The sequence below is a fragment of the Orcinus orca genome, chromosome 15 (assembly GCF_937001465.1).
Source record: "Orcinus orca chromosome 15, mOrcOrc1.1, whole genome shotgun sequence".
Classification (NCBI taxonomy): domain Eukaryota; kingdom Metazoa; phylum Chordata; class Mammalia; order Artiodactyla; family Delphinidae; genus Orcinus; species Orcinus orca.
In genome coordinates this window covers 62,003,055-62,019,148 of record NC_064573.1, presented here as the reverse complement: position 1 = coordinate 62,019,148, position 16,094 = coordinate 62,003,055, and the positions used below count along the sequence as shown (strand labels likewise).

The following is a 16,094-nucleotide window of genomic DNA, read 5'->3' as shown; positions in this document are numbered from 1 at the left end:
GGCATCCCAGCAGCTCAGTTCAAGTGCTTCTTGCATTCTGCTCATTAGGCTAAGAAAACCTGGTCAGCAGCATCCTAGAATGGCTCTCTTTCAGATGCCTGAAGACTTATATCCACTCTCATCTTTCTCCTTTATGAGTAAAATAACCTTAATTTATTTAACAACTAGGTCTGGTTATCCTTTTCACAAGAAAGACTTGTAAACTCTGCAGAAATCTGGTTCATCTACCCAGTTATCCAAGGTTGAATGTCTTTCTGCATTGAATGGAAAGATTCAGAGCCTCAGAAGGTTAACTGAGCATCTAAGGGCGGCCCTGGGGGCAGGGAGGAGCAGGGTCTCAAACCCGCATCAGCTTTAGGTGACAACCCAGGCAGGATGCTTTCCACTCACCAGAGTACAGTGAACATCAGAGGAAATCTCCCACGGCTGGGACGCTTCAGCAGAGGGCTGGCTGTACCCCGCTGGAAGGATTTCCATTTCTCTCTGCCCAGAGGCGCTGCAGGTTTGATGTCACAGGAGTCTATCCACTTACATCACTGCCTGCGTGAACCAAAGCTCAGTGGGAGGAACCAAAGCAGAGACCCCAGGTCACCTGCCTGAATGAAATAGCAGCACTGTCGTTGGGCCTTGCCATACTCAGGAGACCCTCCTGGGGGGGGCATGCTACAGAGTCACCAACATGTGTGACTCTCAGGACAGGCTGCAGCCGCTGTGGACGGGCACCTGGGGACTGAGCTCAGCCAGCCTCAGAAGCTGGGACCAACCAATCCCTTCAGAAATTCAATCACACACCTTAATAAAGTTCACATCTTTGACCCAATAATTCTTTTTCTGGGAGTTTATCCAAAGGAAATAGCCCAATATACAGAAGAGCTTTTTGCACAAAGGTGTTCACCAAAGCATTATTTATAAGGATAAAAGCTGTCCAAAACTGCAATATCCAACAATAAGAGCACAATTTTGAAACTCAAGTACACTTACATAAAAGAATATTATGCAACAATTTAAAATCAAACTTATAATGAAAATGCTCATAATGTAAAGTTAAAAGGGATTGAGCAGATTATAAAATTGAATATATATTATGAACACAGTTCTGTAAGAAGAAACTTGCACAGGAAAGACTGAAAGGACACAAGCCAGAATGTTAACAATGGGAAAGCTTCATACGGCAGGACTGTGTGTGGCCAAGTATTTGTCTTCATTCAACTTTTCTGTGCTTTCCAAATTTTCTTACAATGAGCAGGCATTACTTGTAAAAGGAAAAACTTGAGTTTGTTAAAAAGAATAGTATCTAAGTGATTAAAATAATTTCTAAATTACATGTGCTGAGAAAACTTAAAACAATGTATAAATTCCTGTATGCAAGGATTAGCCAAAGAAAATCATAATTAGAAAGCTGACTTTACAGTACGTATCCATGTGGGTACACCTGCATGCACACAGGAAGCAAGACATAGAGGGGACTTCTAACCACGTGGGCAGGCAGGCAGCCAGCAGTGCATGGGGGAGGGGACTTCCCAGCTTCTACCACCTTCAAGGTAATTTCACACGCTCCAAACAAGCATGGACTTGCCATGCAAACACAGCTTCACACAGGCCTCCCAGGCTCCCTCCCAGCCAGACTGCAGCCGCTAAGCCCTTCCTTACATCCTAAGAAATCTGGAGCCCCTCTCACCCCTACTTCCAAGAGAATCAGAACATAAAATACAAACTGATAAATTTTTTTCAGTGGAGGTATGGTTAACTGTATAGTGACTTTTGTCTAGCAAAAACAAGATTTAAGCCAAGGAAAAATGCCTTAACCCCTTTATCATTTAAGATACGTAAGGCAAGACTTTTTTCATTAGCATCTTCAATTCCAGAAGCTAAGATGATAGTTTTCAGTTGCCCTGGGATAAGAAAGACTAAAGTCAAAAAACATAAGAACAGTAAATCAGGCGGGGAGGGGAAGCCCCCTGCTCACCTCCATCTGAGACCACAGCTCAACCCGCCCACGGGGCAGGGATGCAGGTTCAGCCCCTTCATCCTACGCCACCGTAAGTAACTGTTACCAACTATGTGGACAAAGAATGACGAAGAGCAGACAGAGAACAAATCCGTAAGCTGAGTCCCCAGGGACCCACCCCGAGAGAAGGCCATCACTTAGGTCTCCTTCCTTTTATCACTTGTTACTTCCTAGAGATACTGGGAAGCTAAAACCACTGCCCCGGTGTACCCAGCTCTGATAAATAACAGTCAGCACTCGACAGCTTTCTGAAGGGTGGGCCGATTAGTTAATTCAATCATTCCTGTTGAAGGAATAAGGACAAGTCGGTTTCTTTTATCAAGAACTGACTCTGGAACCTGCCCCTCAACTCTGACACCTGCCCCACGATGCTCCCGGTGCTTCCCAGACTTTCCTGTGCCCCAAGCACCTGAGCTCTTGTTAGGATGCAGCCCTAACGTAGCAGGACTAAGTGAGCAGAGACCAGTTAGCTTCCCATCTCTGAGAATGAGACCCAGTCAGTGGTAAGGCTCCCCAGGTGACCCCCGTGTGCAGCCAGGGTCGCACATACCACTAGGAGGTTTGGAAAGGCCACCGGCTCAATCTAACTCCTGGCTACTCTGAGTGTGCCCCCTGCGCAGTGACACCGGCACACCAACACCGGCCTCAGAGCTGCGGTGAAGAAGGGCGGGGCAACACAGCTAGAACATTAGGTCGGCCACAGTTATCGTTTCACTATTGCCAGTAGTATGATTATTATTCAGGTGGGCTGACACAGCTGGGACAAGGCCAAATTTGTAAAGAAACAGAGTTCTTGGGAAAACTATGAGTTAAAAGCAGATAAGAAAATAAGAGCTGGGGAGGAGCTCCAAGAGGGTGGCTCAGGGCAAGTGTGTGGAGAGCTGACAGAGGGCAGTGTGCATGGCCCACAACTGGGGCAGGAACAGTCACAACTGCAACCACTTACCTGGGCCTGAACTAACGGGGCAGGCACTGTCCTAACTACCCCCAGTTCTCCAGGCTGAACCATTCTTGCTTTCCATTCTTTAGCGCCTACTATCCCAAGGCCCCCCGACGGGCTGGGGGCTTCCCCTCCCAGGGGGCAGAAGAGCTGACCACCTAGGAGAAACCGGCAGTGAGCTGGGAGCCTCGGGAGCTAGGCAGTGCACGCTCTTCACCCCTGTGGGGGCAGTAACACAGCTGAGGAGTGTGGGGACAGGCTCGTCTACATTTTGGACTGTGAGCTGCGTGCCCCTCCTCAGGTTCTTTCTGTCCCACCCTCTCTTCCTTCTCTTCTTCCCTCTTCCTCTTGGAGCTGCTTTACGAGCTGCCTTCCATGGCCTCACAGGCAACTCTCTCGGCAGCTGCGTCCCAGGGCTGCAGCTCCTGGGATGGACAGCTGAGGCACGACCCCTAGGGAGGACCGGAGAGGGGGGTTTCCGGTTGGGCTGGCCAGCTGAGGAGGGCCTAGAGAGCTGGGCTCCACGTACTCTTCTGAAACAGCCATCTCACTCGTCTTCCTGGGCCCTGACCACTCTGGGGGACCTTCCCCAACTGGCCCCCAGGAGGGGGGTCCCCTGTTACACATGCCCGGCTCCTCCACCCCTCATTCTCCTGTGAGAGCTGCACGTGACCACATTCACTGTCAAACCAGCCAGGGGAGCAGGAACAACACGTGACTATCAGGAGCAGAGCTCCAGCCGGAGGGAGGAAGAGCCCCACGCTCTCTCCCCAGCAACCCAAGCTGCCCGCTACACACGACTGGAAAACCTGCCAACTTTTAGGACTCACAGGGCCAGAGAATACAGGCACTTCTTGTAATTTTCCTATCATCCTTCCTTTAAAAAAAAAAACACAAAACTCTTTTTACATAAAATTGTTTTCCCTGGATTCCACGAGGTCCTTCAACTTCACGGCCCACATTCTATAAATAAGGAGGCAGAGGCCCAGAAGCATTAGTGGCTTCCTGGGATGTTAAGTGAATCAGACAAAGAACCAGGATCCAAATTCAAAAGCTCCGTGGCTCAAGCCCTGGCTCTGGGCACCAGCCAGACTGAGTGGTTCCCTGTGAAGGGAGCAAATCAGACCTGGGGGGAGAACATCCACGTGGAAGAGTGACACGGGGCTTCTCCACGAGTCCTTTACAGGAGAAGGTCAGTGCTCAGAGTCGCCACCCCACTACCGTCTGCACACGAGCGAGTCTCAGGAAGAAAACTAACGACGCGGAGGGAAAGGTTACTCATCAGCCATAACTATTCCCTCCAAGTCTTCCCAGCTCTGGACAGAAAGACAACCCAACACACCGCTCTGCAAGGGATGGATTTTCTTCAAGGAACGGTGGCTCGCCAGATACTATGTGCGCCCTACAACTCAACAAAGCAGAATCGTAAAATGTCTGATGCTCTTTCAAATTCCTCTCTACAGAAAAGGAGAACATGCCAAAGTTTTGCCAAAATCAGTCACCACGGCAGCCTGAGCCCCTTGACGTTGTGTGGGCTTCAGTTCCTAAATGTAGACATATATTCATTTCATAGAGTTGTTTGGTATCTTATTACCTATCGACTAAGAGATGAAATAAAGTTTTCAGTTAAGTGGCGGATTCTCACCTGTGAAAGCATTTGTGGCCTGAAAGCCAGCTTCCTGCATACTGCTCCCCGGCAGGCCTGTGTTCCAACTTGTCAGCTGTCCCGTCACCAGGAACATCCAGGAGGCCTCAGGTCACCTCCATCTCAGCTTGCAGGAGGCCATCACTCTGCCTGTCTGGTTTCTGGTAGCATCGGACACCAACCTGCCCTGCTCCCAGCCTCTGAGAGCAGGTGGTAGCTGGGACGGCACCCAGTCCAGCAGTGTGCACGCTTGGGGCACCGGTCACATCAGCCGTCTAGCCAGAGAGTGGAGGCCATGGCGGGCCCAGGAGCGAGGAAGCTGTCCCACGGACACCGGCCTACCCACCTCAGAGGAAGGACCCCTTCAGCCGCCTGGAAGCCAGCATTCTCCAGGGGTCTCACTTGCTCCGGGGGGTTCAGGAGGGTCTGATCTGCAGCTCTCTATGCTTCGCCTCTCCCCTTGCTGAAATTAAAAAGAAAGAGATCATTTTCCTGATGACCAGTAGAACATGAAACTCAGTAGACCCACAGAAGCCAAAAAAGAAAAAGAAGCAGCCCCCAGAGCTGTGCCCATGACCACACTGTGTGGGAAGTGGGGCATGTGTAGCACTTCTCCTGCTGCCCGAGAAGGGGTGGGGGGCCGGGGGGACTCCTGCACCCAAAACAAGATGGGGCCAGCTGCTCTGAGCCATTCTAGGAACAGTTACAAAGGTCACACGCATTCAAATGTACTCCCCAGGCTACCCTAGGCCACAGACACCTGAAGGAGAAATCCATTTCCTAAGCAGTTTTCTGAGGTCTTACAAGTGGGATCTGAGGTTCATGCCCACTGCTGTCAGCACGCCAGAAAGGACTTGGGTTGAGCTGTTTCACAAAGTGACTCTTGGGACTTCCCTGGTGGTCCAGTGACTAAGACTCCGGGCTCCCAATGCAGGGGGCCCGGGTTCGATCCCTGGTCAGGGAACTAGATCCCACATGCTGCAACTAAAGATCTTGCATGCCCCAACCGGTCTTACCCGGTGCAGCCAAATAAATAAATAAATAAATATATTTTTTAAAGTGACTCTTAAGTGGGAAGAAAAGGTCAGTGATAATTTTTTTAAAAGAATAGGAAGGAAAAGCAAATTTAATCTATCAATATAAACTGTTCCATATATATTACATATCCCATAATAATAAAAGCATTTTACAAATACTTATCATATATTTTAATGTTGTTATACTAGCAACATTAACTACAAGAATGTTAGAAGTCCAAAGGACCAGACTTTTTTTTTTTTTGGCTGCGTTGGGTCTTCATTGCTGTGCGCGGGCTTTCTCTAGCTGCAGCAAGTGGGGGCTACTCTTCATTGTGGTGCACGGGCTTTTCATTGCAGGGGCTTCTCTTGTTGTGGAGCATGGGCTCTAGGCGCATGGGCTTCAGTAGTTGTGGCACGTGGGTTCAGTAGTTGTGGCACGTGGGTTCAGTAGTTGTGGCTTGTGGGATCTAGAGCACAGGCTCAGTTGTTGTGGCGCACAGGCTCAGTTGCTCCGTGGCATGTGGGATCTTCCCGCACCAGGGATTGAACCCATGTCCCCTGCATTGGCAGACGGATTCTTAACCACTGCACCAGCCCAAGGACCAGGCTTTTGTTTTTTTCAATTTTATTTTTATTTATTTATTTATTTTTAACATCTTTATTGGAGTATAATTGCTTTACAATGGTGTGTTAGTTTCTGCTGTATAACAAAGTGAATCAGCTATACATATACATACATCACCATATCTCCTCACTCTTGCGTCTCCCTCCCACCCTCCCTACCCCACCCCTCTAGGTGGTCACAAAGCACCGAGCTGATCTCCCTGTGCTATGTGGCTGCTTTCCACTATCTATCTGTTTTACATTTGGTAGTGTACACATGTCCATGCCACTCTCTCACTTCGTCCCAGCTTACCCTTCCCCCTCCCTGTGTCCTCAAGTCCATTCTCTACATAGGACCAGACTTTTAAAATAGAATCCCAAATATGAATCTCTGGTATTAGAGAAAAGGAACCTTTTCCATTATTATCACTTCATCCTAAACAATTTATAGCTAATTTTTTAAAAATGTAACTTTATTCCTCTTTTTCACCATCAAACTAGAGAAAAGAAAAAAATTTAAGAAAACAGCACATAACAGAAAGGAACCCTCTGTTAAAGCCCTCTTGCTGTAAACATAAGGTAATAAAGTAAAACATCACTAATACAGACTAATTGGAAGGAAGCCCTACTGGATTAAGGAAGCACCTTAATTACATTAAGAAAGAAATTCAACTGCATTGCCTTCATGTACTTGCAGTAACAATCTCAGTTAATAAAGTGCAGCCCAGTAGGAGTCCTCAAGTTTAATGAATAGGTAAAAAATTTAATTAAAAATCATTTATGTAAATGGTGGTTCTGAAGTGCTTGAAAATGTGAGAAAATGTTTGTTCTCTGAATTTAAACATTCTGTATCAAATGACCAGTACAGTTATCAATGTCCCAAAGTCCTACACCAACATCCAGAGTAAAGGACCATGTGCACTGTAGTTATCTACTTTAGGGAATGGAATTGCCAGTTAAAAATAAAAGCCCACCTGCCCTAAAACCTTGATTTTCTTTACTCTTTCTATGATGCTTTCAACGCACAGAAATACTAGACTGTATTTGTTCTCTTTTCCTGAACTCAAAGACAAACTAAAGTGTGGTGATGTTTTTGTTGTTTTATTGAGGGGTTTTGCTTAATTATCTTGTTTCATTGCAAAAGGCATGCTCCCACAATTTTTTAAAAAACCAAGCTATACATTTCAAAAGGCTATGGGAAAGATTGAGGCTGATGTGGATAGAAATAGAAGAAACAACAAACTCTTCTTTTTTTTCTCTTACTGTCTCTGTCACACTCACCAATACTTAACTTTACTTCTAAAAGAGAGGGAAGACGACAGGTGTGTAACAGCTCCCCCTGAGGTCTTGGGCATGGTCCTGGCCTGGATGTTTAGAGCATGACATGTGTGGTTCCCAATACAGGCTGAAGGGCCAAAATTTATTTTAATTATCTTCATTAACTGATGACGTGCATATTCCTACATACATTTGGAGTCTCCTTAATATGCAATTTTCAAGTGAAAGTGAACCTGTAACTGCCATAAAATGTTTTTTTCTCACCACTAACAACACAGATAAGATACCCTTTCTAGAAACACACAAAAAAGAGGAGCGGGTCCCCAGAACCTGGAGTCTGTTTTGTTCAGCGAGGGACTGACCAAAGGGAACGGGGCCAGGCAGCCATGCTCAGGAGGAAAGTACAGATGATCCAGCAGGCTGGAGAACAGGTGGGTAATTGGGACCTAGAGTTGGCAGAGGTACCACATGTCGGCTTTCACAGCTCGGCAGCCAACCAAGAGTCAGGAAAAAGGCGCAGAAGCTGAACACATCGCTGTCCTGCCTGCCTCCCACCCTCGAGGGCCCTGCTTACCTTCTAGTCTCAGAGGTGGCACCTCGCCCACCCCTGGGACTAAATGCAGAGCCCGGTAACCTGGCTCGCTGGCCCTGGCCGCAGCTGTGGCTGCATGCAGGGGTGCTGATCGCTCAGCACCATCTCTCCGCTGAGCTGTAAGCCCCACGGGGACGTTTCCCTTGAGCACCTAAGGCGTTGCCTGGTGCCCAGTGGACATCAGTAGGACGAGTCTACTGAACGATGGATGGGTGGACCAAGGCTGCTGGTGTTTGGACGAGGCGCACAGAGAGGCTCGGCAGACCCTGCAAACCAACCCACTGCCCCGAGCCATGCTGATGGATGCCATCCCTGGGCTGAGAGGCTGTTCACACCTCTGGCTCTGAGCCTCTGAACTGGCAAGGCTTTTGCTACCACCCCACTAGTCAAGGTGAGACAAGGATAACGAGCAGTGACTCCCCTGCACTCACACTTCACAGCAAAGTACCCAGCACAGGACCATGGAGGTCACTGCTCTAAATCCTCTCAAGCCACAGAGAAAACTCTAGCCCCACAGAGGTTACATGACTTAGTCCCAAACTAGCGCTCAGGAACTGGGACTAACACCTGGTCTTTTGCCCCTCCAGCCACTGTTATTCCCATGCTACTTCTGAATCTCAGGTAGTTTCCTAAACCGAAGTGCCTTAACGCTGGTAATGCTCAAATCAGGAAAATCTAGGGGGGAAAAGAGGAAAAATAAAGAGAGAAAGAGGCAACTTACCCAGGATGCAAGGTCACAGAGTAACCCTGAACCCATTCAAGAGCCCCTCTACAGCAAGCACACTACCACCATCCTGTCATGGACATATGGACACACACACACGCACACACACATGTTCTACTTACACTGGGAAGATGGGCAGGACTAACCAGGAAATAAATTAATTCAATATTGCACTTGAAACATGTCGTTAAGTCCCTCCCATAATGGAGCAACAGTTACTAAGAAAATAGACCACACAAAAGGGAAAAACACCCCCACAACAAGGGACGTTCTTAAAAACATGAACGCCCACGAAACGTAACCAAATAAGTTGTATAGGAATACGTTTGCTTTACCACTTGTTCACAAAAACTCATACGACACACAGCTTCTCTAGAATCACTGGGGAGTGAAAAGAACTGCATTCCACAGATGACACCTATCATGAAAGTTCAGTGCGGAAAGACTTGCGATTCAGGAAACATAGGGTCACACACTGGGCACAGAGGTCAACTCAACAGAGAAGTCAAACAACCTTTTCTCAAAATCTAGTAACACTAGTATAAGTGTAGTGCATAAAGAATCAATACCGTAGGCTTCCCTGGTGGCGCAGTGGTTGAGAGTCCGCCTGCCGATGCAGGGGACACGGGTTCGTGTCCTGGTCCGGGAAGATCCCACATGCTGCGGAGCGGCTGGGCCCATGAGCCATGGCTGCTGAGCCTGCACGTCCGGAGCCTGTGCTCCGCAACGGGAGAGGCCACAACAGTGAGAGGCCGGCGTACCGCAAAAAAAAAAAAAAAAAATCAATACCGCAGTTTCATTTCTGATTTCCTCGCACCATGGACAGACTGCCTCCCTGGTACATTGGTTACCTAGGTGACAGCCACCTGGGTGATGGCCAGACCGAGCAGCCGCAGGCTCCAGGCCGCAGAGGTCCCACCTGTCTGAGGACGGGCGCTGCTCCACCCTCAGAAGAAGGAGCATGGAGAGGTGAAGGGATGGTCCCAACCCCGACAAACCATGACACTGTTGCAAAACTCAGAAAACAGAAATAGGTTGAGAGTGTGCCACACTGCTTACTGGAAAAAACTCAACTACTGCCTTGTTCACCTAAGGTCAAAGTGGCAATGGATTCTGAGCGAGATAGAGGTGAGGAAAAGTGGGACAAGAAACCTGAGGGTCTGCTTCTGCCCGAGCTTGGAGCCCTCCGCCCTGTGGATAGACACACAGACCTGGGAAGTGCCGGTCAGTCTAGGTATTCCTCATGGCAGCCACTGGCTCTGCCCTGCCCTGGGCCAGGCTCAGCCAGGCTACCACATCCTCATGCACCATGAGGGGTGAGAGCTCGAGGTCCCTTCTGATCTGAGCAGGCCCCAGTGCTCATGTCTCCAATCAAGGGAGACAGGACAGATGTGCATGAAAAGGACACTGTGAACCACCACAGAAAATCTGCACAGAAACCAAGTCTGAGAACAACTCAGACAAAGGGCCATCTGCACAGCAGTACAGATCCTTCTCACTGCTCTTAATTTCTGTGATTTGGGGTGTATGACAATTGCAGCTTTTATAACACAACCTCAAAGCCATCGAGCCCTGGGCAGCTCAATGGGCTCCAGGTACTCAGGTCACCACTTCAGGAAGCAAGTACAAAATCTAAAACCCTCTTCAAATATGCACACAAGATGCAAACAGGGAAGGTAGCAATTCTATTAGACCATCCTTTAAAATGTCACCTCGAAAATCTGACACTTGATAAAACCTGAAGAATCTACAGTCTGAGCTCTACTCAAACCAAGCTGGAGAACATTTCCCCAGATAATTAAGTAGGAAAACTGCCCCTAATAATCAGTACAGGTACCACTACCTCCTCACACTACCTATGGGCGGGGGGGGGGGGGGGGGGGGGGGGCGGCCCCATGGGGTCGCCGTTCATTTCATGGAGGAGGAGACGGTGGCCCAGGGAGGAGAGGGAATACACTGTAGGATGAGGGCAAAGCTGGACCAGAACCAGGTGTCAGTCTGGGCCCAAGCTCCAGGCTCTCCCGTAGACGCAAACTGGTCAAAGGAAGAAGCTGAGAAAGGGCACAGGGCACACATGGACCCCTGCCTGTGGGCCTCAGGGGATCCTGAAACGATACCCACTTTCCCAGGCCCAGATCGGGCCATGCCCATGACACCAATACACCCCAAAGAGAAGGCGCAGAAGGGCCAGGGCCTTGGGGCAGGGGCAGAGTCAGAGTCCTTGGGCGGACGTGCACTGACCGGAGGTCCCCTCACCTAGTCTGAGCACGTCACAGTCACCTCGACAGTGGATGCCAGCTGAGCAGAGGTCACTCCTCCCAGCCTGGTGTGAGGGACACAGGCCGGCTCTGCTTAGCACTTAGCACTCTCCTCCACCCCAATTTTCTTCAGATAAAACCAGCTTACAATGGGCATGGCAGGCCAAGAAAAGGGGGGCCTGCAGGGGTAACGAGTATGAACAGCAAGGAAAGGGGGCTGAGAGCAGAAGGGAACATGGGCCCACAGCTCCACCCTCCCTGCACATGTTCCTGGCACCCCCGTCACCCATCAGGGCTGCTGGGCCACCGCCTGCACCCCGGTACCTTGCCCGTGACCTCCTTCCTGCTCTCTGGCCTAAAGAATACCACACAAGCTGCATCTTCTCATTCAGCTGCTTGTGGGGTCACTACTCTAGCACGGCACTATTTGAGGTGCCTGCACTCTCCTATTTCTGTCTATGGAGGTATTTCTAACGGAAACCTTTTCTTGCTAATCTTTGCATCCACAGTACTGTCCATGGGGACTAGCATACAGCAGGTACCCAATAAATGCTGGTTATACTGCACTGAATCACATCTGAGCTTCAGCTGGGTCACCCCCTTGTCACTCTACTCTCTCTGCCCTGCCTCAGCTGCACGAAGCACCAAGGGCCTGCGACCCAAGGAGGCTGCTGGCCACAGGGCATACACACCGGGAGGGTGCTCCTTGTGGGAGGGTCAGGCTGGGCATCTGGAGCACAGGCAAGGCCAACCCTCCACCACTTAAAACACACTGGAAGGAGAGCTTTCCATGCAAACAGGCCAGAGGACAAAAGGCCAGACTCTGAGGCAGACCGCCTTGGGTGCACCTCATTCTAGGCCACATGCAGCTCTGGCAGGTACTTAACTCTGAGCCTCAACTTCCTCATCTGTAGACTGGAAGCAACAATGACACTCATAGATTTATTGTGCACTTAATGAGGGGCCATGTACAAAACACTGGTCTCCAATCAATGTTAAAGAACAGTGCACCTGGGCAGATGCCTGATGCAGGGTTGGAGAGCATGGCCCACCCTCCCTCCTCCAGCTCCATCTCACCCAGCCGGACACGACAGAGCGTTCGACCTCATATTTCCTCACATGATTTGTCTTGATATTTTTTAAGTTCTTGACAGATAAAAATCTAAGCTCACAAAGCTCACAAACACCCTACGTCAGCTAAAGTTAATAAAAGGAAGAAAAGGGAAAGGATACAAAAGTAAAGAAAATGTGTAGGTGAGGTATTTGGTATGAAATGTGGTAGAATAACCTTTTGTTATTATTATTTAGTTAAACAAATGACAAAAAAGAAACTCGTCTTTAAAAGGAAAAAGAGTCTCGATATTCAATTTTTCTAAATGTTTACATATTGAAATATCAAATTTTAAAAACAGCAATAGATGGTAACAAATAAAGTTGACCCAGGTTTTACATCTCCTTACTAGAAAATAACCATGCAGGGTCCAATCTGCCTTTCTTCTGCCCTTCGCCCTGTTTGGTTTGTACCTTTGTAAAGTGCTGACTTTTTAAGTCCTTTTACGTATATTTCTGAAGCTTTCCCAAGGCCTCAAGAATGAAATTCTGCACAGAGAGGACATCTCACCAAGTGCCCTCTGCATGACAGGAAGTGTTGGAACAGGGCCATTGGCACCTGAAAACCTAATATAATGACCAACAATGAAACAGCCGGTGCTCCTACAGAAACGAACCATCTGCACAATGCCAGGCGCTCGCGTTAGCAAACGTTTCCTAAGTGTCCCTTGTGCACGAAGCCCCAGACCAGCTCCACATCTGCTTTCTAATCACACAGTGGATACCTAAACGTTCATCAAGTAGCTTTGCCTTGTATGCTCATATTCATTTTCTGAAAAATATATTTCTCTAGGAAAAAGAAAACTTTCCACATTATATTACAATTCAATAACCTGTTTGAGGTGGGTGGTAGTGGACTGAACACTCCAATAATATTCTTCTTAGATGTTTCCAAAGAAAGGTCCACATGGTCTGGGACAGACATGGGAGAAGGGAGATGCGTGCTGTGAGCCCTGATAGGCACTTGCCCACACCGGGGCCCACGAGGCTCCGACCAGAGGCCAATTTAACACAGGTGCACTGAAGGTCACACACACAGGGCTGCTTAGTGACCGGTGCCCTGGCAGAGAGACAACGAAACCGAGGAGGAGCCCGCTTAGCTCTGCATAGAGGAGGTGGGCAGAGAGCTCATGGACGCGGACCCACCTGCACCCTCTCAGGACCTGCACTTCCTTCCACTCAACCACCCCGCTGCCTCTCTCGTTTAAGGGAAGCAGAAGCAGCAGCACACGCCACGTGTCCACCATCCGAGGAGGAGGAAGACCCTGTGACTGCCCCAGACAGATCACAGGTTCACAGAGAACTCAAAGATCATCTCTGGACCAGCCTCCCAAGACGACGTGGAATTCAACCCAGAAAGCCACCACGGGAGCCACGCCAAATTCTGGAAGCAGAACTCATTTAGCCCAGTCAGCACTGGTGGAACAACTCAGTCTGATCACAGAAGCCCAAGGACACATTTCAGCAGATGTCCAAGGATACAACACAAAATGGTACAGTCTGAGGTTGGCCCCTGGAGCTGATGTCACTGCAGCAGCTGGCCCGAGAGTGTGACACAGGGGCTTTGGGTGGCAGTGGAGCACAAGAGCGAGCTCCCACTCTGGGAAAGGCCCCAGCACACTAAGCCACAGACGAGTGGTGCCCAACTCCACAGCCGTTAGGGAAACACTGAGAGAGTTTCCCGGCCTCCTGGAAGGCTGGATGGGGCAGGGCCATGACAGTGCACCTGTCCTGAAGAGCAGCTGCTGAAGGGGCAGAGAATTCAGGGGAGAGCTTGAGTGGTATTTGAGTAATGGGACTACACAACCCAACCCCGTGTGTCTGGAGGCCTCCAGCCAAGCAGACAGGGCTCATCAGACCAGTTTCCGCTGCCTTGGTAACAAAGGCCCACGTGTGTGCTCGTCACAGCAGAAGCAAACAGGTGTTATTCATGAGGGAGGCACCACTGCAGGTACCATGTGTCCCACCAAGCGTCCCCAGTGGGGGAGACGTACCTCCTGTAACACAGGACTGGCCCTCCTGACACGGTGTCCCGCAGCACCTGGGCCTGTGTGTTTGCAGTCCGCTGAGTTTCCGCAGCTTCAGAGCACGTACCACCGCTACAGAAACCACCCCACCCTGAACAGTGCACCAAGCCCATGTCAGTGTTCCTGACACTGAGTGAAGCTGTCTGTTTAACGCGTCCACCATCAGATCTGGACAAGAGAGTTCCTATGAAACCACCCAAGAAAACCACAGGGCTCCGGGCAGCAGGAGGAAATTTTTTTTTTTTTTCTTGCGGTACGCGGGCCTCTCATTGTTGCAGCCTCTCCCGTTGCGGAGCACAGGCTCCGGACACACAGGCTCAGCGGCCATGGCCCACGGGCCCAGCCGCTCCGTGGCATGTGGGATCTTCCCGGACCGGGGCACGAACCCGTGTCCCCTGCATCAGCAGGCGGACTCTCAACCACTGCGCCACCAGGGAAGCCCTTGCAGGAGGAAATTTTAAGCACCAAGTTTGGAGCCTGACATCACTGCTCCTGTTCTCATCACTCCCCACACTTGGCCAGTATCTGATGGTGTTGCAGGACTAAGTACTCTGCGGCCCCGTCAGCATGACCGGCAACTTTCTTCCCATTGAAAAGAGCATCTTCTTTCAGTTCTTCCTTTCCCTCTAAAACCAGCCCTTATTTATTCCCTTCCCCTCTGGAGCCAACGAGTAGGAAGTGACCCATTCCCTCCTGCTCTGCAGTGGGCCCTCAGGAGCCTCCGGCAGTGGTGGGGTGGAGGTGGGGGGGGGCAACAGGAGGCCTCACCACAATCAAAGCAGCACCTCCCGTCCCCTGGCCCCCACTGTGCCCTCTAACAGCGAGGAGGAGGATGTGATCGTGCTCCTCACAGAAGGGCAAGCTATTACTGCTTTTAACCCAAACACTCTAAGCCAGTGTTCCCCCTAATGTCCCTAGAGGAAACATGCAATCATCAAAACTAAATTTTGCCTGTTTTGACTGAAAAACTGAATCCATTGATAAATACATTTGAAATAGGAAAATAACCGTAAGTAAATACACAAGACTAATGTCAAAGAGCAAGGAGCTGCCTGTTTATTTGGGCTGGGGTCAGAGGCCACGATAGAGAGAGAATGAGGGTCGGGGCTGACAAACTCTGACACAGCCGCTCACTCCACAGAGGTGCTGTGCTCAGAGGAGCAAGCACAGCTTTGGGGTCAAACAGACGGGGCTCAGAATGACCATTCTGCTGAGCAGCCTGCCACCCTACCCGGGCAGGCTACACAGCCTCTCTGAGCCTCAGTCTCCTCATCTGTCAAGTGGGACATTAATGTAGCTGTAAGGCAGTGGTGCTGAGAAAATACACGACAGCATGGACACAGCCTCAGAACACCCAACAGGCCCTCAAAACACAGCAAAGGGAGGAACGGGGAGCAGGGAAGAAGGGCAGGGGCAACACTGCCCTGGATGTCAGACCCTTGGGAGCCGTGTAGATGGTGTGGTCAGTCGACTGGGCTGTAAGCGGGTGGGGTCCACTGAATGCCACTCCATGGACGACCACTCAGAGTTAAAATCTAGGGCATGCTAGACTGAAATTTAACATTCTCATCTTCAAACAATTATTTAAATAGGTCGCCATCAGGTACGCTTCTTTTTCCTTACCACAGGTCAAGACTTCCATCTGACCTGGCCCTGCTGTTCACCCCACGAGGCCCTCATCTCCACCCCAACACACGAGCCAGGCAATATTCACAGCTCATCCACCAACCATAGGGATTCCACACATCAGAGAAATCACCACTATTGAAATGACTCATCTCTTCACTTCCTCTGAATAAAAACATGTTGTTAAGTTCAACAGAACCATATAAGAAATAATAGCTAAGGGTGACACTTCAGTAACTTAAACCAACACCTAGAAATGGTGGC

At 49.6% G+C, this 16,094-nt stretch overlaps 1 protein-coding gene across 1 annotated transcript in view; it reads right to left on the bottom strand.

Moving 5' to 3' along the window:
- LDLRAD4 (low density lipoprotein receptor class A domain containing 4) overlaps positions 1 to 16,094 on the bottom strand; it is a 304,079-nt gene that overhangs the window by 150,358 nt on the left and 137,627 nt on the right. Inside the window, 1 exon segment of the mRNA XM_012535261.3 lies at positions 4,594 to 5,056. Coding sequence (XP_012390715.2) covers positions 4,594 to 4,690 — 97 coding nt within the window. The 5' untranslated portion in view covers positions 4,691 to 5,056.